The following is a 22,791-nucleotide window of genomic DNA, read 5'->3' on the forward strand; positions in this document are numbered from 1 at the left end:
TATAAAAAGTTAAAATTTGACTGGGAGTCCGATGTGGGCGGATCAACTGAGGTCAGGAGTTCGAGACTAGCCTGACCAACATGGTGAAACCCTATCTCTATTAAAAATACAAAAATTAATGGGCTGGGCGCGGTAGCTCACACCTGTAATCCGAGCACTTTGGGAGGCTGAGGCAGTCGGATCACGAGGTCAGGAGATCGAGACCATCCTGGCTAACACGGTGAAACCCTGTCTCTGCTAAAAAATACAAAAAGCCGGGTGCGGTGGCTCACGCCTGTAATCCTAGGACTTTGGGAGGCCAAGGCGGGTAGATTGCTTGAGCTCAGGAGTTCGAGACCAGCCTGGGCAACATGGTGAAACCCTCTCTCTACTAAAATACAAAAAAAAAAAAAAAAAAAAGCCGGGCATGCAGGCACACTCCTGTAATCCCAGCTACTAGGGAGGCTGAGACAGGAGAATCGCTTGAACCTGGGAGGCGGAGGTTGCAGTGAGCCGAGATCGTGCCATTGCACTCCAGCCTGGGTGACAGAGCGAGACCCCGTCTCAAAAAATAAATAAATAAATAAAATTAGCTGGGCATGGTGGCAGGCACCTGTATTCCCAGCTAATCGGGAGGCTGAGGCAGGAGAATGGTGTGAACCGGGAGGCGGAGCTTGCAGTGAGCTGAGATAGCGCCACTGCACTGCAGCCTGGTGACAGCGAGACTCCATCTCAAAAACAAAAACAAAAACAAAAAAACAAAACACACAACACACACACATAAAACTAGGCCAGGCATGGGGGCTCCCACCTGTAATCCTAGTACTTTGGGAGGCTGAGGTGGGTGGATAACCTGAGGTCAGGAGTTCGAGCCAGCCTGGCCAACATGGTGAAACCTCGTCTCTACTAAAAATAAAAAAATTAGCCCTGCTTGGCGGCTGCAGTGGCTCACGCCTGTAATCCCAGCACTTTGGGAGGCCAAGGCGGGTAGATCACGAGGTCAGGAGTTCAAGACCAGCCTAACCAACATGGTGAAACCTGGTCTCTACTAAAAATACAAAAAATTAAGCATGGTGGCACACGCCCGTAATCCCAGCTACTCAGGAGTCTGAGGCAGGAGAACTGCTTGAACCTAGGAGGCGGAGGTTGCAGTGAGCCGAGATCGTACCATTGCACTCCAGCCTGGGCAACAGAGCGAGACTCCACCTCAAAAAAAAAAAAAAAAAAATTAGCCCTGCATGATGGTGAGTGCCTGTAATCCCAGCTACCCGGAGGCTGAGGCAGGAAAATCACTTGAACCCAGGAGGCGGAAGCTGCACTGATCCGAGATCGTGCCACTGCACTCCAGCCTGGGCAACAGAGCGAGACTCTGTCTCAAAAAAAAAAACTAGGTCAGGCATGGTGGCCAATGCCTGTAATCCCAGCACTTTTGGGAGGCCAAGGTGGGTGGATCACTTGAGGTCGGGAGTTCGAGACCAGCCTAGCCAACATGGTGACCCTGTCTCTACTAAAAATACAAAAATTAGCCGAGCATGGTGGTGCACGCCTTTAATCACAGCTACTCAGGAGGCTGAGGCAGGAGAATAACCTGAACCCGGGAGACGGAGATTGCAGTGAGCCAATGTTGCTTCACTGCACTCCAGCCTGGCCACAGAGTAAGGCTCTGTCTCAAAAAAACAAAACAAAACAAAACAAAAACTAGCCAGGAGAGGTGGTGGGTGTCTGTACTCCCAGCTACTTGTGAGGCTGAGGCAGAATCATTTGAACCCCGGGTGGCAAAGGTTGCAGTCAGCCAACATCATGCCATTGCACTCCAGCCTGGGCAAAAAAGCAAGACTCTATCTCAAAAAAAAGTTAAAATGTATCAAAATTTACAAACACAAACCATACATGATGCCATTCTCAGTTATGAGAAATGTAAACACATACAGCATTAATCATAAAATTAACTAACAGGCCGGGCATGGTAGCTTATGCCTGTAATCCCAGGACTTTAGGAGGCCAAGGCAGGCAGATCACCTGAGGTTGGGAGTTGGAGACCAACCTGACCAACATGGAGAAACCCCATCTCTACTAAAAATACAAAATTAGCCGGGTGTGGTGGCGCATGCCTGTAATCCCAGGTACTCGGGAGGCTGAGGCAGGAGAATCGCTTGAATCCAGGAGGCGGAGTTTGCAGTGAGCCGAGACCGCACCCTTGCACTCCAGCCTGGGCAACAAGAGCGAAACTCCATCTCAAAAAAACAAACAAACAAACAAAAAAAAACTGTAATACATACTGTACTACTGTAATAATTTCATAGCCACCTCTTGTTGTTATTGCAATGAAGAACTCAAGTGTTGCCAGAATCCACTTAAAAGCCGTATGACACTAATCATCTCCAAGTGAGCAGTTTACTGGAATCTCTCCAGTAAATTGCATATCACGGTACAAAGTGATCTCTTGAAGTTCTTGCGTTATTTCTCATCGTTTTTACTACAATTCCATAAACCGTGAATGGCCCTATGAGACTTATATGAAGTGCCATTAGTGATGTTAGAAGGGCTTCCAAGAACAAGAGAAAAGTCATGGCATTACAAGAAAACAAAAAGTTGAACTGCTTGATACGTACCATAGATTGGGGTCTGCAGCTGTGGTTGCCCACCATTTCAAGATAAATGGGCCAGGCACGGTGGCTCACCTATAATCCCAGCACTTTGAGAGGCCGAGGCAGGCAGATCATGGGGTCAGGAGTTTGAGACCAGCCTAGCCAACATGGTGAAACCCTGTCTCTACTAAAAATACAAAAAATTAGTCAGGTGTGGTGGCTGGCGCCTGTAATCCTAGCTACTCCGGAGGCTGAGGCAGAAGAATTGCTTGAACCCGGGAGATGGAGGTTGCAGTGAGCCGAATCACGCCATTGCATTGCAGCCTGAGCAACAGACCGAGACTCTGTCTCAAAAGAAGAAAGATAAATGAATCTAGCATAAGGACTTGAAAAAAGAAAAGGAAGGCCAGGCGCAGTGGCTCACGCTTGTAATCCCAGCACTTTGGGAGGCCGAGGCGGGCGGATCACGAGGTCAGGAGATCGAGACCACGGTGAAACCCCGTCTCTACTAAAAATACAAAAAAATTAGCCGGGCGTGGTGGCGGGCGCCTGTAGTCCCAGCTACTCGGAGAGGCTGAGGCAGGAGAACGGCGTGAACCCGGGAGGCGGAGCTTGCAGTGAGCCGAGATCGCGCCACTGCACTCCAGCCTGGGTGACAGAGCAAGACTCCGTCTCAAAAAAAAAACAAAAACGGAATTTCACAAAGCCATCACTGTGGCTGTGCCAGCAAGTGCGAAAACTTAGTACTTTTTCCAAGATATCTTTTTATCTCATTGAAAATACAGGGGTTTTTTGTTTTTTGTTTTGTTTTGTTTTTGAGACAGAGTCTTGCTCTGTCGCCAGGCTGGAGTGCGGTGGCACGATCTTGGCTCACTGCAACCACTGCCTCCCGGGTTTAAGCAATTCCTCTACGTCAGCCTCCCGAGTAGCTGGGACTACCACCGCACCCAGCTAATTTTTTGCATTTTAGTAGAGACGGGGTTTCACCATGTTGGCCAGGATGGTCACAATCTCCTGAATTCGTGATCCGCCTGCCTCGGCCTCCCAACATGCTGGGATTACAGGTGTGAGCCACCATGCCTGGCCGAAAATGCAGTTTTTATGTGGGTGCAGGATTGCCTTTAAAAAGCATACCTGTCCAGGCGCGGTGGCTCACGCCTGTAATCCCAACACTTTAGGAGGCCGAGGTGGGTAGATCACCTGAGGTCAGGAGATCATGACCAGCCTGGCCAACATGGCGAAATGCTGTCTCTACTAAAAATGCAAAAATTAGCTGGGTGTGGTGGTAGGTACCTGTAATCCCAGCTACTTGGAAGGCTGAGGCAGGGAGAGTTGCTTGAGCCTGGGAGACAGAGCTTACAGTGAGCAGAGAACGCACCACTGCACTCCAGCCTGGGCAACAGAGTGAGACTCCATCTCAAAAAAAAAAAAAAAAAGCCAGCTCAATGGCTCACTCCTGTAATCCCAGCACTTTGGGAGGCCGAGGCAGGCGATCACTTGAAGTCAGGAGTTCAAGACCAGCCTGGTCAACATGGTGAAACCTGTCTCTATTAAAAACACAAAAAAATAGCCAGGCGTGGTAGCGGGTGCCTTTAGTCTCAGCTCTTCAGGAGGCTGAGGCAGGAGAAATCGCTTGAACCCAGGAGGCAGAGGCTGCAGTGAGCCGAGATCACACCACTGCACTCCAGCCTCAGTGGCAGAGTGAAACTCAGTCTCAAAAAAAAAAAAACAAAAAGAAAAAATCAAGATAAAAGGAGAAGCTTCTGTCAACCAAGAGGCAGTAGACAAGTTCCCAGATGCTATTAAGAAAATCATTAGGCTGGGCGCGGTGGCTCACGCTTGTAATCCCAGCACTTTGGGAGGCCAAGGCGGGTGGATCACAAGGTCAGGAGATCAAGACCACGGTGAAATCCCGTCTCTACTAAAAATACAAAAAATTAGCTGGGCGTGGTGGCAGGCACCTGTAGTCCCAGCTACTCGGAGAGGCTGAGGCAGGAGAATGGCGTGAACCCGGGAGGCAGAGCTTGCAGTAAGCCAAGATTGAGCCACTGCACTCCAGCCTGGGTGAAAAAGCGAGACTCCGTCTCAAAAAAAGAAAATCATTAGCAGCCGGACGCAGTGGCTCACGCCTGTAATCCCAGCACTTTGGGAGGCAGAGGCATGTGAATCATCTGAGGTCAGGAGTTCAAGAGCAGCCTGGCATACACGGTGAAACCCCGTCTCTACTAAAAATACAAAAATTAGCAGACCCTGGTGGCCCAGAGGTTGCAGTGAGGCGAGATCATGCCATTGCACTCCAGCCTGGGCGACGAGCAAGATGCTGTCTCAAAAAAAAAAAAAATTAGCTGGGCGTGGTGGTGTGACCCTGTAATCCCAGCTACTCGGGAGGCTGAGGCAGGAGAATCGCTTGAACCCAGGAGGTAGAGGTTGCAGCGAGCCGAGATCGTGCCACTGCACTCCAGCCTGGTTGACGGAATGAGACTCTGACTCAGAAAAAATAAAAGTAAAGTAAGCCATACACAAATGGACATATATTTTATGATTCCACTAGTATGAGGAACCTGGAATAGACAAATTCATATAGGCAGAAAGTAGATTGGTTATTAAGGGTTGGAGGCAGGATGGAATAGAGTTTTTCTTTAATAGGGTCAGTTATTCTGTCTGGGAGGATGAAAAAGATGTGGAGATGGTTGGATACTGGTGATGGTTGTACAACAATGTGAATGTACTTTCATGTCACTGAACTGTCCAGACCACTTAAAAATGGTTTAAAAGGTAAATATTATGGTATGTGCATTTTACCACAGTTTTTCAAAAAAACATTAGTCATACATGTATCTATTTCTATACTCTATTACGTTGTTCTACATTTATTTTGTGTAGCTAGTATCACATTGTCCTGATTACCATACATTTACATTAAGTCTTGAAATTAGATAAATCTCCAATTTTTTTTTTAGGTTTTTTTTTTTTTTTTTGAGACAGAGTCTTGCTGTGTCGCCCAGGATGGAGTGCAGTGGCGTGATCTCGGCTCACTGCAACCTCTGCCTCCCGGGTTCACGCCATTCTCCTGCCTCAGCCTCCCAAGTAGCTGGGACTACAGGCCCCCGCCACCATGCCCAGCTATTTTTTCTGTTTTTAGTAGAGACGGGTTTTCACTGTGTTAGCCAGGATGGTCTCAATCTTCTGACCTCATGATCCACATGCCTCGGCCTCCCAGAACACTGGGATTACAGGCGTGAGCCACCAGCCTTGGCCTTAGTTTTTGTCTTTCCATAGCAATTTGTGAATTATCTTGGCATTTTCTCAACAAAAAAAAAAAAAAGAAAAAAAAACTCTGTTGGTACTTGAGATTGTGTTAGATCTATAGATCAGTTTGGGGGAAAATTGCAATCACCAACTTTTTTTTTTTTTTTTTTTTTTAAAGACACAGAGTCTTCCTCTGTTGCCCAGGCTGGAGTGCAATGGCTTACTGTCAGCCTTGACCTCCTAGGTTTAAGCAGTCTTCCCACTTTAGCCTCTTCGATAGCTGGGACTACAAGTGTAAGCCACCACACCTGGCTAGGTTTTAAAAATTTTTTGCAAAGATGGGGTCTGACTATGTTGCCTACGTTGGTCTCCAACCTCCGGGCTCAAGTGATCCTCCTGCCTCAGCCTCCCAAAGTGCTGGGATTACAGGTGAAAGCTGCCAAGCCTGGACAGAAATTGCCGTCTTAATGACATTCAGTGTTTAATTCCATGGACATCCATGGACATCCATGGACATGGTATATCACTGCATTTATTTTAGGTTATCTTTGATTTTTTTTTTTTTTTTTTGAAATGGAACCTTGCTCTGTCACCTAGGCTAAAGTGCAGTAGCGCCATCTTGGCTCACTGCAGCCTCCACCTCCCGGGCTCAAGTGATTCTCCTGCCTCAGCCTCCCGAGTAGCTGAGGTTACAGGTGCCCGGCACCATGCCTCGCTGATTTTTATATTTTAGTACAGATGGGGTTTCACCATGTTGGCCAGGCTGGTCTCAAACTCCTGACCTCAAGTGACCCACCTACCTCGGCCTCCCAAAGTGCTGAGATTACAGGCGTGAGCCACTGCACCTGGCCTTTTTTTTTTTTTCAATTCATTGTTTTGTTTATACTCTTATGTACTGCGTGTATTTGGTTAGATTTATATTTTGGTTTTCTTTTAAATTTATACTTTATTATATTTATACATTTATAAAGTAATTCTATTTCTGTATTATTTTGTTTGATTTATAGCTAAGCATTTAATGCTTTTCTTGTTTTTTTGTTTTTGTTTTTGTTTTTTTTTTTGAGATGGAGCCTCATTCTGTTGCCCAGGCAGTAGTGCAGTGCTGCCATCTTGGCTCAATTCAACCTCTGCCTCCTGGGTTCAAGCAATTCTCCTGCCTCAGCTTCCTGAGGAGCTGGGACTACAGGTGCATGCCGCCACACCCAGCTAATTTTTGTATTTTGTATTTTAAGTAGAGATGGGGTTTCACCATGTTCACCAGGCTGATCTCAAACTCCTGACCTTAGGTGATCCGCCCACCTCATCCTTCCACAGTGTTGGGATTGTAGGAGTGAGCCACCCTGCCTGGCTACTTTTCTAGTGTTGTAAGTAGCATTGTTTAATTTTGATTTCAATTTTCTTATTGATAGAACATAGAAATACAGTTGAATTTGACCTTGGATTCTGCAACATTGTTGTGTATTTCATTCACTAATTGTAGTACTTTCTCTTTTGTAGAGTCTTTGGGTGTTTTTATATAGACAATCACATAATGTGTGAATAGAGATAGTTTGTAATTCTTCCTTTTCAATATTATTTTCTTTTTCTGGCCTTTTTGCACTGGCTAGGACCTCTATTATGATACTGAGCATATATGATGAAAGCATATATTTGCCTTGTCCTTAATAATAGGGAAGCTTTATACAATTTAACCTGTACATATGAGGCAAATCAAATATCTGGGAAATTTCTGCCTGGTCATTGCCAGTACATTTGCTTATGTTTATTTTATAGACAATTTCCAGAGTTTTTAGTTGTACTTAGTAAAATGAGAGGTAGATATGCATCTGTTCGATTTTTTGTGTGGAACAAGAATCACCTGTATTATTATTATTATTATTATTTTTTTTTTTTGAGACAGAGTCTCGCTTTGTCGCCCAGGCTGGAGTGCAGTGGCGCAATCTCGGCTCACTGCAAGCTCCGCCTCCCGGGTTCACGCCATTCTCCTGCCTCAGCCTCTCTGAGTAGCTGGGACTACAGGCGCCCGCCACCACGCCCGGCTAATTTTTTTTTTGTATTTTTAGTAGAGACGGGGTTTCACCGTGTTAGCCAGGATGGACCTGTATTATTTTTTTAAGTAAAATGCTTTGTTTAAAAATATGGAACACTTCACAAGTTTGCATATCATTCTTGCACCAGGGCCATGCTAATCTCTGTATTGTTCCAATTTTAGTATATGTGCTGCTGAATCAAGCACATCTTTTTTTTTTTTAATGCTTTTGTTTGATTTAGATTTCTATTTTAATAAGCTTCCCGTTTCCCTCTCCTTTTAGCACTCTTTGATGTCGTTACATTGTCTTCTGGTTTGCACTGTTTTCGATATGAGAGCTAAACTTTTTTTTTTTTTTTTTAAGAAACGGGTCTTGCTGTGTTGCCCAGGCTGGTCTTGAACTCCTGGGCTCAAGCAATCCTCCTGCGTTGGCCACACGAAGTGCTGGGATTACAGGCGTGAGCGACTGTGCTTTATAGCGTGTGTTTTTTCTTTAGCTGCTTCTTTTTTATTTTATTTATTTATTTATTTATTTTTATTTTTCTTTTTTTTTGCCCTCCCGGGCTGGAGTGCAGTGGTGCAATCTCAGCTCACTGCAAGCTCTCGGGTTCACACCATTCTCCCGCCTCAGCCTCCCGAGTAGCTGGGACTACAGGCTCCCGCCACGAGGCCCAGCTAATTATTTTTTAATTTTTAGTAGAGTCGGGGTTTCACCGTGTTAGCCAGGATGGTCACAATCTCCTGACCTCGTGATCCACCCGCCTCGGCCTCCCAAAGTACTGGGATTACAAGCGTGAGCCACTGCGCCCAGCCTCTTTAGCTTCTTTTGTTTTTTTCATCAGTAGTTTTTAACAAGTTTATTATGATATGCTGGACCTTGTTTTATTTATCCTGCCTATGGTTTGCTTACTTTCTTCAAACTCTGAGGTTATGCTTTTTATCATTTTGGGAAACTTTTTAGCCATAATTCTCAGTTTTTTTCATTATGAATTTTTTATTTTGTGAATGTTACATCATTGTATATCTGGTTTTTGTTGTTTTCCTTTACATGTGTCCAGTTGTTTTAGTAGTAAGTTTTCTCCTTTCCTGGGATTCTAAGATTCTGTTAGCATTATATTCTCTACATAATTTATTCTTTTCTTTAATCTCTATCAGTTTGTGTTGTTTCTATTGCTGTCTTCAAGTTGACTGATCTCCAGTGCCTTATTTGCTGTTAAGTACTCTCTAATTTTTCATTTCAGATTTCGTATTTATCAATTCTCAATATTCCTTTTGTTGTTGTTGTTAAGTCTTTTCTTCTTCTCCTCATTATCTTTGTATTTTCTTCTAAATTCCTGATTTATGCTTGTAGAGTAGTATGTTAAAGTTATTTTCTTTTCTGTCTTTGTGATTTCTATTTATGTTGCTGTTTCTACTGAATGATTTTTTCCCCTAGTTCACATTTTCCTGCATTTTGGCATATGTAGGAATTTATTATTGGATGCAAGATGTTGTGATGTCGCATTATTGTATGTCTGGTTTTTGTTGGTTTCCTTTACAAATATTCAATTTTATTTTGGTAGGCAGTTAAGTTACTTATGGTTCAGTTTGGATTCTCATATTGTTTTTAAACTTAGTTAAGGCTAGTCTTTTTTTTTTTTTTTTTTTTTGAGATGGAATTTTGCTCTTGTCACCCAGGCTGGAGTGCCACGGCGCTACCTGGGCTCACCGCAACCTCCACCTCCCAGGTTCAAGCGATTTCCCCTGCCTCAGCCTCCCGAGTAGCTGGGATTACAGGCTTGCGCCACCACACCTGGCTAATTTTGTATTTTTAGTAGAGACGGGGTTTCTCCATGTTGGTCAGGCTGGTCTTGAACTCCCGACCTCAGGTGATCCGCCTGTCTGGGCCTCCCAAAGTGCTGGGATTACAGGCGTGAGCCACTGCGCTCCGCCAGCTAAGGCTAGTCTTTCTTTCAGGATAATTAAGCCCTCTAACAGTGGATAACATTGCCCTCTGGGCTTGCTGTTTAATGTCCCCTATTGTTGAACAATGTCTTTCTACTTTGCCTAATGGAATGAGTATCTGCCATCATGTGTGAGTTGTGTGAATTGCTCAGGTTACAGTTTTCTGGTAGTTCTTTGTTCAGCCATATGGAATTTTACCCTTCACATGCACAACGTAGTATACTAAAAGAGACACCCATAGTTAGATTTCTAGAGTTATAATTCTCCATAGCTTTTTCCATTCTGATACTCATTTCCACAAATTCCAGCTATCTCAGTCCCTCTGTACTCTGATATATCCCTTTTCAGCTCATCATTTTGTCCATTCTCTGCTTGGTTTCTACTTCCGCATCACAGTCATTCTTAGAAAGGCAAAGTGGAGGCTGGGTGTGATGGCTCACGCCTGTAATCCCAACACTTTGGGAAGCTGAGGTGGGCAGATCACCTGAGATCAGGAGTTGAAGACCATCCTGGACCTCATGGTGAAACCCTGTCTCTACTAAAAATACAAAAAAATAAGCTGGGTGTGGTGGCACATGCCTGGAATCCCAGCTACTCAGGAGGCTGATGTAGGAGAATCTTGAACCCAGGAGGCGGAGATTGCAGTGAGCCAAGATCACACCACTGCACTCCAGCCTGGGAGACAGAGCAAGACTCCGTCTCAAAAAAAAAAAAGAAAGGAAAAGGAAAGAAAAAAAGGAAGGAGGGAAGGAGGGAGGGAGGGAAGGAAGGAAAGGAAGGTAAGGAAAGGCAAGGTGGGGCTGGGCACAGTGGCTCATGCCTGTAATCCCAGCACTTTGGGTGGGTGGATTACCTGATGTTAGGAGTTTGAGACCAGCCTGGCCAACATGGTGAAACTATCTCTCCTAAAAATACAAAAATCATCCAGATGTGGTTACAGGCGCCTGTAATCCCAGCTATTCAGGAGGCTGAGGCAGGAGAATCGCTTGAACCCAGGAGGCAGAAGTTGTAGTGAGACAAGATCATGCCACTGCACTCCAGCCTGGGCAACAGAGTGAGACTCCATCTCAAAAAACAAAAAAAGAAAAAAGAAAAGAAAAGCAAGGTGGTTGTGTGACTCACCACATTTTTTTCAGATTTCTCAGGGATCACAGTGCTGCATTAACTGTTGTCCAGTATCTGATAATAATTTTCTTTTAAAATTTTGTCATGCCAGGCTCGGTGGCTCATGCCTATAATCCCAGCACTTGGGAGGCCAAGGCAGGTGGATCACTTGAGGTCAAGAGTTGAAGACCAGCCTGGCCAACATGGCGAAACCCTGTCTCTACTAAAAATACAAAACTGGCGGCGTGCCCCTGTAATATCAGCTAGTCGGGAGGCTGAGGCAGGAGAATTGCTTGAACCCAGAAAGCGGAGGTTGCATTGAGCCAAGATTGTGCCCCTGCACTCCAGCCTGGGTGACAGAGAAAGATTCCGACTCAAAAAATAAAATAAAATTTTCTGTAAGTGTCTAGTAGACTACCATATTTCTATTACTTCTTGTCAGGAGAAGTCTGGTACCAGTTATTTAAACATGGCCAGATAAGGAAGTCCCCATATCTCTTTTTTTAATTGCCGTGGTTTTTTTTTTTAAGTAGACAATTATTTGTAGGAAAACACTTTTTTCACAATAAAATTATCTTTAAACTTCTCTTTCTAGCTTTAATGAAGCACCAGTTGAGATTCCCAGTCCTTCTGAAACCCCAGCTAAACCTTCTGAACCTGAAAGTACCTTGCAGCCTGTGCTTTCTCTCATCCCAAGGGAAAAGAAGCCCCCACGTCCCCCAAAGAAGAAGTATCAGAAAGCAGGGCTGTATTCTGACGTTTACAAAACTACAGAGTAAGTAGTAGTACCTATTAGCTAACATCCCTTTTTCGTCCACATTTGGAAAAATACTTTGACTATCAAAAAACAGTATAGATTCTTTTGTATTTCACAAGCGTGATGATTGTGTTTTTGCGCTCATGTATGAGGTACGCCTCCCTCAAACTTTGTGTCAAGGTCAATACATTACCCCTTCTGATGTGGGGGGAAATCAGTACAAAAGTAATATACACAAATATCAGTGTTCACTGTACTGTCTTATGTTGTATGAGACTAATTGTCTTTCTGATCGTTATCTTCTCTCTGCCTTTCTAGATTGAGATTCTAATGATGCTTTTCTTTTTTTTTTTTTTTTTTTTGAGACGGAGTCTTGCTTTGTCGCCCAGGCTGGAGTGCAGTGGTACGATCTTGGCTCACTGCAAACTCTGCCTCCCGGGTTCACGCCATTCTCCTGCCTCAGCCTCCCGAGTAGCTGGGACTACAGGGCCCGCCACCACGCCCAGCTAATTTTGTGTATTTTTAGTAGAGACGGGGTTTCACCGTGTTAGCCAGGATGGTCTTGGTCTACTGACCTCCTGATCCACCTGCCTCAGCCTCCCAAAGTGCTGGGATTACAGGCATGAGCCACCTGGCCCTAATGATGCTTTTCTTATTAACTTAAGCAACAAATGGCTCTGTGTAACTAAAATGATATTGGTGACTTCATTTTTCATTGATTGGACACTGTGTTCCATGAACTTTGTCAGATGAATAAAATATTTGCCTTGCTTTTAAGAACTTCGTATTATCTTGGCAGAGTACAACTTAATAAGCATTCTAATTGAGAATTTTTAAAGCATCAAAGGAATAGCAAATTATCATCAATTAAGAAATATTTGGCCGGGCACGGTGGCTCAAGCCTGTAATCCCAGCACTTTGGGAGGCCGAGGCGGGCGGATCACGAGGTCAGGAGATCGAGACCATCCTGGCTAACACGGTGAAACCCTGTCTCTACTAAAAATACAAAAAAATTAGCCGGGCGTGTTGGCGGGCACCTGTAGTCCCAGCTACTCGGGAGGCTGAGGCAGGAGAATGGCGTGAACCCGGGAGGCAGAGCTTGCAGTGAGCCGATATCACGCCACTGCACCCCAGCCTGGGGGACAGAGCAAGACTCCGTCTCAAAAAAAAAAAAAAAAAAAAAGAAATATTTTCTGGTTGAGTTAAGATTTAGAGGTTTGGTAGTAGTTTACCAGATGGAGAAGGATATTCCAGTCAGAACAGCCGTGTAAAAAGGCACATCTTAGGATACAAAGATTTTTCATATATCAAAACAGCTTGAAAGCTTAGGGTTTCTGAAATGTAGTGGCCCTGTGGTAAATAAGCATTATATGATAAGGAACATATAATCATGGACTTTGAGATATTTAGTTAACTTTAAGATACTTTGTTTTGGATGGGAGTGGTGGCTCACGCCTATAATCCCAACACTTTGGGAGGCTGAGGCAGGTGGATCACCTGAGGTTGGGAGTTTGAGACCAGCCTGACCAACATGGAGAAACCCCGTTTCTACTAAAAATACAAAATTAGGCGAGTGTGGTGGCACATGCCTGTAATCCCAGCTACTTGGGAGGCTGAGGCAGGAGAATTGCTTGAACCTGGGAGGCGGAGGTTGCAGTGAGCCGAGATCGTGCCATTGCACTCCAGCCTGGGCAACAAGAGCGAAACTCCATCTCAAAAAAAAAAAAATTTTTTTTAATGCTATTTTGCTATAGAAAATAAAAAATGAGTTTGGGGGGATGGATGTGAAAGGTGTAGGTTTGTTTAAGATAGCTCCAGCAGCAGGGTGGAAAATGAATGAATGACTAGTGGCAAAAACTCTCACCTCACAGTTTCTATCAAAAAGTCATGAATATCTGAATTTAGACAAAAAGAAGAATAAGATTGAAAGAGGAAACCTTAGACTTTAGAGGTACATCTCATTTGGTGTTGTTAAAGTAATTGACATGTAAACCATACCACTTTATTTTGCATTTAAAAGATTTTTATTGATTTGTCACTGAGGTAGATATCACAAAATTTTTATACTCTGAACGTGCTTCTTAGGTCGTGAAAACATTTTACTAATGAAGCTTAAGTTTAGCTAATTATAATAATAATAAATCATCTCAAATAACTAAGACTTTAAAAAGATAGGCACTTAACTATTTTTTTTAATTTAAGAAAAGTTGTGAAGTATGTAGTTCAAAGTTCATAATGGGGCCGGGCGCGGTGGCTCACGCTTGTAATCCCAGCACTTTGGGAGGCCGAGGCGGGCGGATCACGAGGTCAGGAGATCGAGACCATGGTGAAACCCCGTCTCTACTAAAAATACAAAAAATTAGCCGGGTGTGGTGGCGGGCGCCTGTAGTCCCAGCTACTCGGAGAGGCTGAGGCAGGAGAATGGCGTGAACCCGGGAGGCGGAGCTTGCAGTGAGCGGAGATCGCGCCACCGCACTCCAGCCTGGGTGAAAGAGCGAGACTCCGTCTCAAAAAAAAAAAAAAAAAAAAGTTCATAATGGTACCTTCACAGTGTCTTCAGGGACCTAGGCTCCTTTTTTTTCCCTCTATCTCAGCACTAATTATGCATTCCTAAGATTCCCTCATGTTCCAAGATAGTTACTAGAGTCCAGCCATGAGATGTTTGTTACAGACAGAAAAGAGGAGGAAAAGCATGCTCCTTCTTTGTTTTTTGTTTTCTGGTTTGTTCATTGCGATGGAATTTCACTCTTGTTGCCCAGGCTGGAGTGCAATGGCATGATCTCGGCTCACTGCAACCTCTGCCTTCCGGGTTCAAGCAATTCTCCTGCCTCAGCCTCCCGAGTAGCTGGGATTACAGGCACCCGCCATCATGCCCAGCTAATTGTTTGTATTTTTAGTAGAGATGGGGTTTCACCATGTTGGCCAGACTGGTCTTGAATTCCTGACCTCAGGTGATCCGCCTTCCTCTGCCTCCCAGAGTGCAAGGATTACAGGCATGAGCCACGGTGCCTGGCCCATGCTCCTTCTTTTTTTTTTTTTTTTTTGAGACAGAGTCTTGCTCTGTCGCCCAGGCTGGAGTGCAGTGGCGCGATCTCGGCTCACTGCAAGCTCCGCCTCCCGGGTTCCCGCCATTCTCCTGCCTCAGCCTCCCGAGTAGCTGGGACAACAGGCGCCTGCCACCACGCCCGGCTAATTTTTTGTATTTTTAGTAGAGACGGGGTTTCACCATGTTAGCCAGGATGGTCTCGATCTCCTGACCTCGTGATCCGCCCACCTCGGCCTCCCAAAGTGCTGGGATTACAGGCGTGAGCCACCGCGCCCGGCCCCATGCTCCTTCTTTGTAAGAAAACTTCAAACCCACATTTATATAAATTGGCTAGAATTTAAATTGCGTAGCCACACTTTAGCCATAAGACAGGTTGCGGAAATAATGGTCATTACTCTAGGTGTTAATAGCTGTTAAGGAAAAAAAAAATCAACATTCTGTCAGTAGAAATGAGAAAGTAGAAATACACTTTGGGACACATCTAATTCAGTCATAATTTTGGAACAGAGTCTGCTAAATAGAGCAGAAGTATAATTACCAACTTTTCTGCTAAATAAAATTCAAGTTTTATTTCTTGCTTAGGGAAAACCTCTCAGACTGTGTTTTTCCTCTTCTGTCACATCACAATAATTTTCAACAAAGAAGTCTGTAAGAGCAAACTGCTGGTTTTAAAAAAAACATTTTTTTAAATAAAATTAAAAAACAAAACAAAACAAAACACAGAAGACTTCTGTAACCAAAGGTATGAGGGTTTTCTCATACACCAAGCAATAGGCACCAGCTGGGTGTCCTCCAATTCAATTCTGTCACTGTTTTCCTGGATGTAGGGTCAGATCCTATAGGTTGGGTGCTCAGTTCCCAAGACCACCACCCTCCCTTTAGACCAGTCACAACTCTGGCTCTCCAGAACTTCTGACCAACCATCTTCAAGTTGGGGTTTCCACAACCCCCTCTTTGGGTTTGATTAATTTGCTGGAATGGCTCACAAAACTCAAGAAAACATGTACTTCCATTTACTGGTTTGTTATAAAGGATATTACAGAAGCTATAGATGAAGACATATACTGGGGAAGGAGCATAGAGCTTTCATTCCCTCCTTGGGCGCACTACCCTCCAGGAACCTCCACATGTTCAGCTATCCAGAAACTCTCTGAACCTTTCTTTTTGAGTTTTGTTTTTTGTGGTTTTGTTTGTTTGTTTTTTTGAGATGGAGTTCTGCTCTTGTCAACCAGGCTGGAGTACAATGGTACGATCTTGGCTCACTGCAGGCCCTGCCTCCTAGGTTCAAATGATTCTCCTGCCTCAGCCTCCGGAGTAGCTGGGATTACAGGCACCTGTCACCACACCCAGCTAAATTTTTTTTTTTTTTTTTTTTGAGAAGGAGTCGTGCTCTGTCGCCCAAGCTGGAGTGCAGTGGCAAGATCTTGGCTCACTGCAACCTCTACCTCCTGGGTTCAAGCAATTCTCCTGCCTCGGCCTCCTGAGTAGCTGGGACTACAGACACACACTGCCATGCCCGGCCAATTTTTTGTATTTTAGTAGAGACGGGGTTTCACCGTGTTACCCAGTCTGGTTGCGAACTCCTGCGCTCAGGCAATCCGCCCACCTCAGCCTCCCAAAGTGCTGGGATTACAGGCGTGAGCCACAGCACCCAGCCTCTTTCTGAGTTTTTATGGAAGCTTCATAGGCGTCATTGACAGCCATGTAGAAATGTGATTGAACAAAATGTAGAGGATGTAAACCCAGCATGTCCTGTCTAGACTTCTTGGCCTCTCTGTGTCATATTCTTTTCTCTAGGGTATGGTGCAGGACCCTCTCTGGAGTGAGGGTTTTCTTGGCCCACGATCAGATTAGAGTCCTGCCCTTAGGTAGGTGAAAGGAAGACAGGAGAAGGTCAAAGAGATTCTATCTCCTGAGGCCCGCTCCTGAGACTTAAAAAGTGCCCCAACATTATAACAGGGACAATGGGAGTTAAGAGCCAGGAACCATGGATGAAAACATATATATATATTTATATTCATATTTGTATTTATGTATATCATGACACCACACCTCTGTTTTTTACTTTTGTGCTTTTTCTTGATTAAAGATTTAAAAATGGAAGATTATGATCTTTTGATGTAATTTGATTTCACATCAAATTATACAACCATATCAGTGATTTGTAAGTGTCTCTGGTCATACAAAAGATTTGACCTGAAAATGGACTGAAATATCACTTTATGTGTGTTAGAACTAGCTCTTCCTCTCACAGAAATAAGTAGGAAGAAAACGATTTATGCTTTAAGCATTTTTAAGAACATTGATCAGTTTAGTACATGTATGCATTCTTGAAAGATATGAAGCCAGGATATTATTGTGGGCTGGCTATTTTGTCGTTAGCAGTTTTATTAATAAACTTATGTTTAGAGCAGTTTCAGTTTCACAGCAAAATTGAGTGGAAAGTACAGAGTTTTCATATATACACCCTGTTCTTCATACACACAACCTGCCCACTGTTGCACCACACCATTGTGATACATGTGTTATGATCCATATACCTACATTGACATACCATTATTACCCAAAGTCCGTAGTTACTTTAGGGTTCACTCTTGGTGGTATACATTTTATGGGTTTTGACAAATGTATACTGACATGTATCTACTATTGTAATATCATACAATAGAATAAAAATAAAGTGGGCCAGGTGCGATTGCTCATGCCTGTAATCCCAGCACTTTGGGAGGCTGGAGCTGGAGGATTGCTTGAGCCCAGGAGTTCAAGACCAACCTGGGCAACATAGCGAGACCTTGTCTCTACTAAAAATTTAAGAATTCAGGCCAGATGCAGTGGCTCATGCCCGTAATCCTAACACTTTGGAAGGCCAAGGCAGGCAGACTACTTGAGGTCAGGAGTTCAAGACCAGTCAGGCCAACATGACGCAACCCTGTCTCTGCTAAAAATACAAAAATTAGCTGGGCATGGTGGCAGGCGCCTGTAATCCCAGCTACTTGGGAGGCTGAGGCAGAAGAATCCTTTAAACTCCAGATGCAGAGGTTGCAGTGAGCCGAGATCGCGCCATTGCACTCCAGCCTGGGTGACAGAGCAAAACTCTGTCTCAGAAATAAATAATAAAATTAAAATTCACCAGGTGTGGTGGCGCACACCTGTAGTCCCAGCTACTTGTGAGACTGAAGTGAGCAGATCACTTGAGCCCAGGGGTCCGAGGCTGCAGTGAGTTGTGTTCATGACACTACACTCCAGCCTAAGTGACAAAGCATTTTTTTTGAAACCCTGTCTCAAAAAAAGAAAGAGAAAATAATATAAACTTTTTTTTTTTTTTTTGAGATGGAGTTCAAGCAATTCTCCTACCTCAGCCTCCCAAGTAGCTGAGATTACAGGTGCCCACCACCACGCCTGGCTAATTTTTGTATTTTTAGCAGAGACAGGGTTTCACCATATTGGCCAGGCTGGTCTCAAACTCCTGACCTCAAGTGATCCACCCGCCCCAGCTTCCCAAAGTGCTGGGATTACAGGTCTGAGCCACCATGCCTGGCCTAGATCGACCATTTTTTAAGAACTCAGGCTTTTGTTGTCTTTTAGAATGCCCTTCATTTTGGATTTCTTTGATCCTATCTTCATGATTAGATTTAGGTTTAAAAAATCTTGGCAGAGGCCTGGGAGAGATGGCTTATGCCTGTAATCTCAACATTTTGGGAGGCTGAGGCTGGAGGATCACTTGAAGCCTGGAGTTCAAGACCAGCCTGGGCAACATAGTGAGATCCCATCTCTACAAAAATAAAAATAAATAAAACTTAAAATTTAAAAATCATGGCAGGAATGTTGCGTATGTGATACTTTATACTTCTTTTTGCATCCCACTTATTGTCCCAGCATTGATGGTGCAATGTTTGATTACTTAGTTAAGGTGGTATCCACCAAATCTTTTCATTGCAAAGATACATTTTTTTCCATTGTAATTGGTACATAAACCATGGGTTGATATTTAAGGCTATGGCTTGTTCTCTATCAGTGTTTTTTAATCTAACATTTAATCATCCATTAATTTTTTTTCCCTAAGTTAATGATTACATTGATGGTTGAAAAATGACAATTTTTGCTGGGTGTGGTTGCTCACCCCTGTAATCCAAGAACTGTGGGAGGCAGATCACCTGAGGTCAGGAGTTCAAGAACACCCTGGCCAACATGGTGAAACCCTGTCTCTACCAAAAATGCAAAAATTAGCCAGGCCTGGTGACATGCACCTGTAGTCCTAGCTATTTGGGAGGCTGAAGCAGGAGACTCGCTTGAACCCAGGAAGCAGAGGTTGTAGTGAGCTGAGATTGCGCCACTGAACTCCAGCCTGGGCGACAGAGCGAGACTCGGTCTCAAAAAAAAAAAAGTGCAGTGGCGCGTTCTCGGCTCACTGCAGGCTCCGCCCCCCGGGGTTCACGCCATTCTCCTGCCTCAGCCTCCCGCGTAGCTGGGACTACAGGCGCCTGCCACCTCGCCCGGCTAATTTTTTGTATTTTTAGTAGAGACAGGGTTTCACCGTGTTAGCCAGGATGGTCTCGATCTCCTGACCTCATGATCCGCCCGCCTCGGCCTCCCAAAGTGCTGGGATTACAGGCGTGAGCCACCGCGCCTGGCTAAAAAAAAATTTCTAATTCCATTATTTCTTGATTTTTTAGCTGACATTTTCTGGTGAAGATGAGCTTCTCTTTTTTTTTTTTCTCCATAAACTCTCTGTTTGTTTTGTTTTGTTTTTTTGAATACCATATAGACTCATGAATTTTTTTTGTTTGGGTGGTTTTGTTTGTTTGTTTTTCTCCAGAGACAGGGTCTCCCTATGTTGCCCAGCCTTGACTCTAACTCCTGGGCTCAAGAAGTCCTTCTGCCTCAGCCTCACAAAGTGCTAGGAGGCATAAGCTATCATGCTTGGCATAAAATTGAATATATTATAATCTATTAGCATTTTATAGGAAACTGCTCAAAATTCCCTGATTTTACCACAGGAGCCCCTTTAAACTGGCCCGTTTCCTTTATACGTGTCTTCAGATTACTTATCTTTGAGCACTTCCCTGCTTTCTGCTGTTTGGAGTAGTGAGGATTTAGTTTTTTGTTTTGGTTTACTTTTCTGCTGTTGTTTATCAGACTTGTTCTTTCTTTGGCCTGGATCTGGAATCAACTATTTCCCTCAAGGAGCTTTGTTTTCTTTTAGTGAGGATTATTATTTAGAAGTCAAAATCTGAATTTTTCATGTGCTTTTTCTATTAGGGTATTTGTTATTGCTATGATGCCATGCTTCTAGCCCCTTTCAGTACCATGGAGTGAAAAAAATGTGCATACACACATGTGTATTAATTTTACATTGCTGTTGAAGAAATTATCACAAATTTAGCAGCTTAAATATCATCCATTTATTATCTCACAGATTCCAGTTTAGTCCAGGCTTAGTTGGATCCTCTGTTCTGAGTTTCATAAGCTAGAATCAAGGTACCATCCGAGGCTGGGGCTGTATTCCAGACTCACGTGGATGTAGGTAAAACTCATATCTTTGCAGTTGTGTAACTCATGGTTGGTGGCTCACTTCTTCAAGTCTTCAACAAAGTCTGCTTCTTTAAGACTCTGGACTGAGAGCAACCGTAAGCCTTTATTGAGATATTAAGTGTACAGTAATCAGTTTTAAAACATTGTTATTATTCCAGAAAGAAACCCACATCCCTAGGCAATCACTCCCTAATTTCCCCACCATTAGGCAACTGTCCATTTAGATATTTAATGTGTGGAATATATATAATATAAATACATTTTTGTTTTTTTACCAGTCCTGGATATTTAGTATCATACAATATGTGTTTTTTTGTGACTGAGTTTTTTCACTTAGCATATTGTTTTCAGGTTTCATGCATGTTGTAGTATATATAATTCCTGTCTTTTTTGCCAAATAATATTCCATTGTGCATATATATACCACATTTTATTTATCCATTCATCAGTTAATGAACATTTGGGTTGTTTCTGCTTTTGGCTATCACAAGTAATGCTTCTATGAACATTTATTTACATCCACGTTTTTATTTTTTACAGCTGTATGATATTAGATTATATAGATACTTCATAGTCTATCTAGCCAGTCTAGTAAGGAAGGGTTGTTCTAATATTTGCTCCTATAGATAATACCCAGTGAATAAACTTATCCACACATTGTTTGATATTTTGGAGGTATATCTTCAGGGTAAGTTCCTAGAAATTGAATTACTGGGTTAAATAGTAATTGTATATATAATATTGTAAATATTGCTAAATTCTGCTTCCATGGGAATTGTATCCTTTTGTAGTCCTAGAAATTTATGAGTGTGTCTTACTTTTCCACAGCCCATCCTATGTTGTCAAACGATTATATGTTTCTTAATCTAATAGGTGAGGAATTTCAGTTTACTTTTTTTTTTGAGACGGAGTCTTGCTCTGTCTCCCAGGCTGGAGTACAGTGGCACAATCTTGGCTCACTGCAACCTCTGCCTCCCGGGTTCAAGCAATTCTCCTGCCTTAGCCTCCCGAGTACCTGGGACCACAGGTGTGCGCCACCATGCCTGGCTAATTTTTGTATTCTTAGTAGAGATGGGGTTTCACCATGTTGGCCAGGCTGGTTCAATTCACATTTTTTTGTAAGTAATACTGTCAAGCATCTTTTTATATCTTTGAAGGCCATTTAATTATCTTTTTCTTTTAACTGTATTTTCATGTTCATTTCCCCGTTTTCTATCAGGGGAAATTCTATCCTCGATTTTTAAGAGTTCTTTATCTATGAGATTTGCCTTTGTCAGTGATATAAATTGTAGATATATTTTGTCAATTTGTTATTTGACTTTTGTGCTTATTGACTGTGACTACTGTTATGCCAGTAATAATATGTTGTTACTGTTCAAACACTGTGTTGATTACTATAGCTTTTTTATTTATTTATTTTTTAGAAACAGGGTTGCACTCTAAGGCCCAGCCTAGAGTATAGTGGCACAAACACATCTCACTTCAGCCTCTATCTCCCAGGCTCAAACCATCCTCCTTCCTCAGCCTCCCGAGTAGCTGGACTATAGGCATTCACCACCACACCCAGCTATTTTTTAAATTTTTTGTAAAGACAAGGCCTCATTATGTTGCCCAGGCTGTCTCGAACTCTTGGCCTCAAGCAATCCTCCCCTCTTGGCCTCCCAAAGTGCTAGGATTATAGGCGTGAGCCACTGCTCCTGGCCAAATACTGCTCCTGGCCAAATACTGGAGTTTTGTAAGAAAGCCTGAAATCAGAAAGTGTGATTCCTTCAACTTTGTTCTTTTTCAAGATTGTTTTGGCTATTCCTGGGTTCCTTGCCATTTCTCTGTGATTTTTAGGATCAGCTTATCTATTTCTGCAAAAAATGCAGCTGGAATTTTCACAGACTCTATAGATCAATTTGGGAAGTTTTGTCGTCTTTTTTTTTTTTTTTGAGACAGAGTCTCACTCTATCACCCAGGCTGGAGTGCAGTGGCACCATCTCAGCTCACTGCAACCTTCGCCCCCTGGGTTTAAGCAATCCTCTTCCCTTAGCCTCCCTAGTAGTTTGGATTACAGGCATGTGCTACCATGCCCATCTACTTTCTGTATTTTTAGTAGATCCAGGGTTTTGCCATGTTGGCCAGGCTGGTCTCGAACTCCGGACCTCAAGTGATCCACCCGCCTCGGCCTCCCAAAGTGCTGGGATTACAGATGTGAGCTACAGCACCTGGCCAGGTTTTACTGTCTTAACAGTATTTAGTCATCACCATATCTGTGAATATGGGATGTCTTTCCATTTATTTTGATTTGTTTTTTTTTTTTTTTGACACAGAGAATCGCTCTCTCATCCAGTCTGGAGTGCAGTGGCCTGATTTCAGCTCACTGCAACCTCCACCTCCCAGGTTCAGGTGATTCTCCTGCCTCAACCTCCCAAACAGATGGGGCTACAGGCCCACACCACCATGCCCGGCTAATTTTTTGTAGTTTTGTAGAGACAGGGTTTCATCATATTGGTCAAGCTGGTCTTTAACTCCTGACCTCAGGTGATTCACTCACCTAGGCCTCCCAAATTGCTGGGAT

At 43.5% G+C, this 22,791-nt stretch overlaps 1 protein-coding gene and 2 non-coding genes across 8 annotated transcripts in view; 2 read left to right on the forward strand and 1 right to left on the reverse strand.

Moving 5' to 3' along the window:
- The window catches only part of ASH1L (ASH1 like histone lysine methyltransferase), a 332,744-nt gene that overhangs the window by 238,371 nt on the left and 71,582 nt on the right, over window positions 1–22,791 (forward strand). For 5 of the 6 annotated variants that reach the window (XM_032154245.2, XM_032154247.2, XM_032154243.2 and 2 more), the window contains one exon: window positions 11,489–11,668. The exons of the other annotated variant lie outside the window; for it this stretch is intronic. In XM_032154245.2, coding sequence (XP_032010136.1) covers window positions 11,489–11,668 — 180 coding nt within the window. The remainder of the gene's footprint in view (window positions 1–11,488; window positions 11,669–22,791) is intronic. 6 annotated transcript variants of the gene reach the window in all.
- On the reverse strand, window positions 7,949–8,052 carry LOC116469975 (U6 spliceosomal RNA). Its single transcript, XR_004248423.1, has one exon. It is a non-coding gene; the product is annotated as a U6 spliceosomal RNA (small nuclear RNA).
- Window positions 11,750–11,854, forward strand: LOC116470112 (small nucleolar RNA U13). The gene has a single exon (XR_004248536.1). It is a non-coding gene; the product is annotated as a small nucleolar RNA U13 (small nucleolar RNA).

Source organism: Hylobates moloch, unplaced genomic scaffold (assembly GCF_009828535.3).
Source record: "Hylobates moloch isolate HMO894 unplaced genomic scaffold, HMol_V3 SCAFFOLD_5, whole genome shotgun sequence".
Lineage (NCBI taxonomy): Eukaryota > Metazoa > Chordata > Mammalia > Primates > Hylobatidae > Hylobates > Hylobates moloch.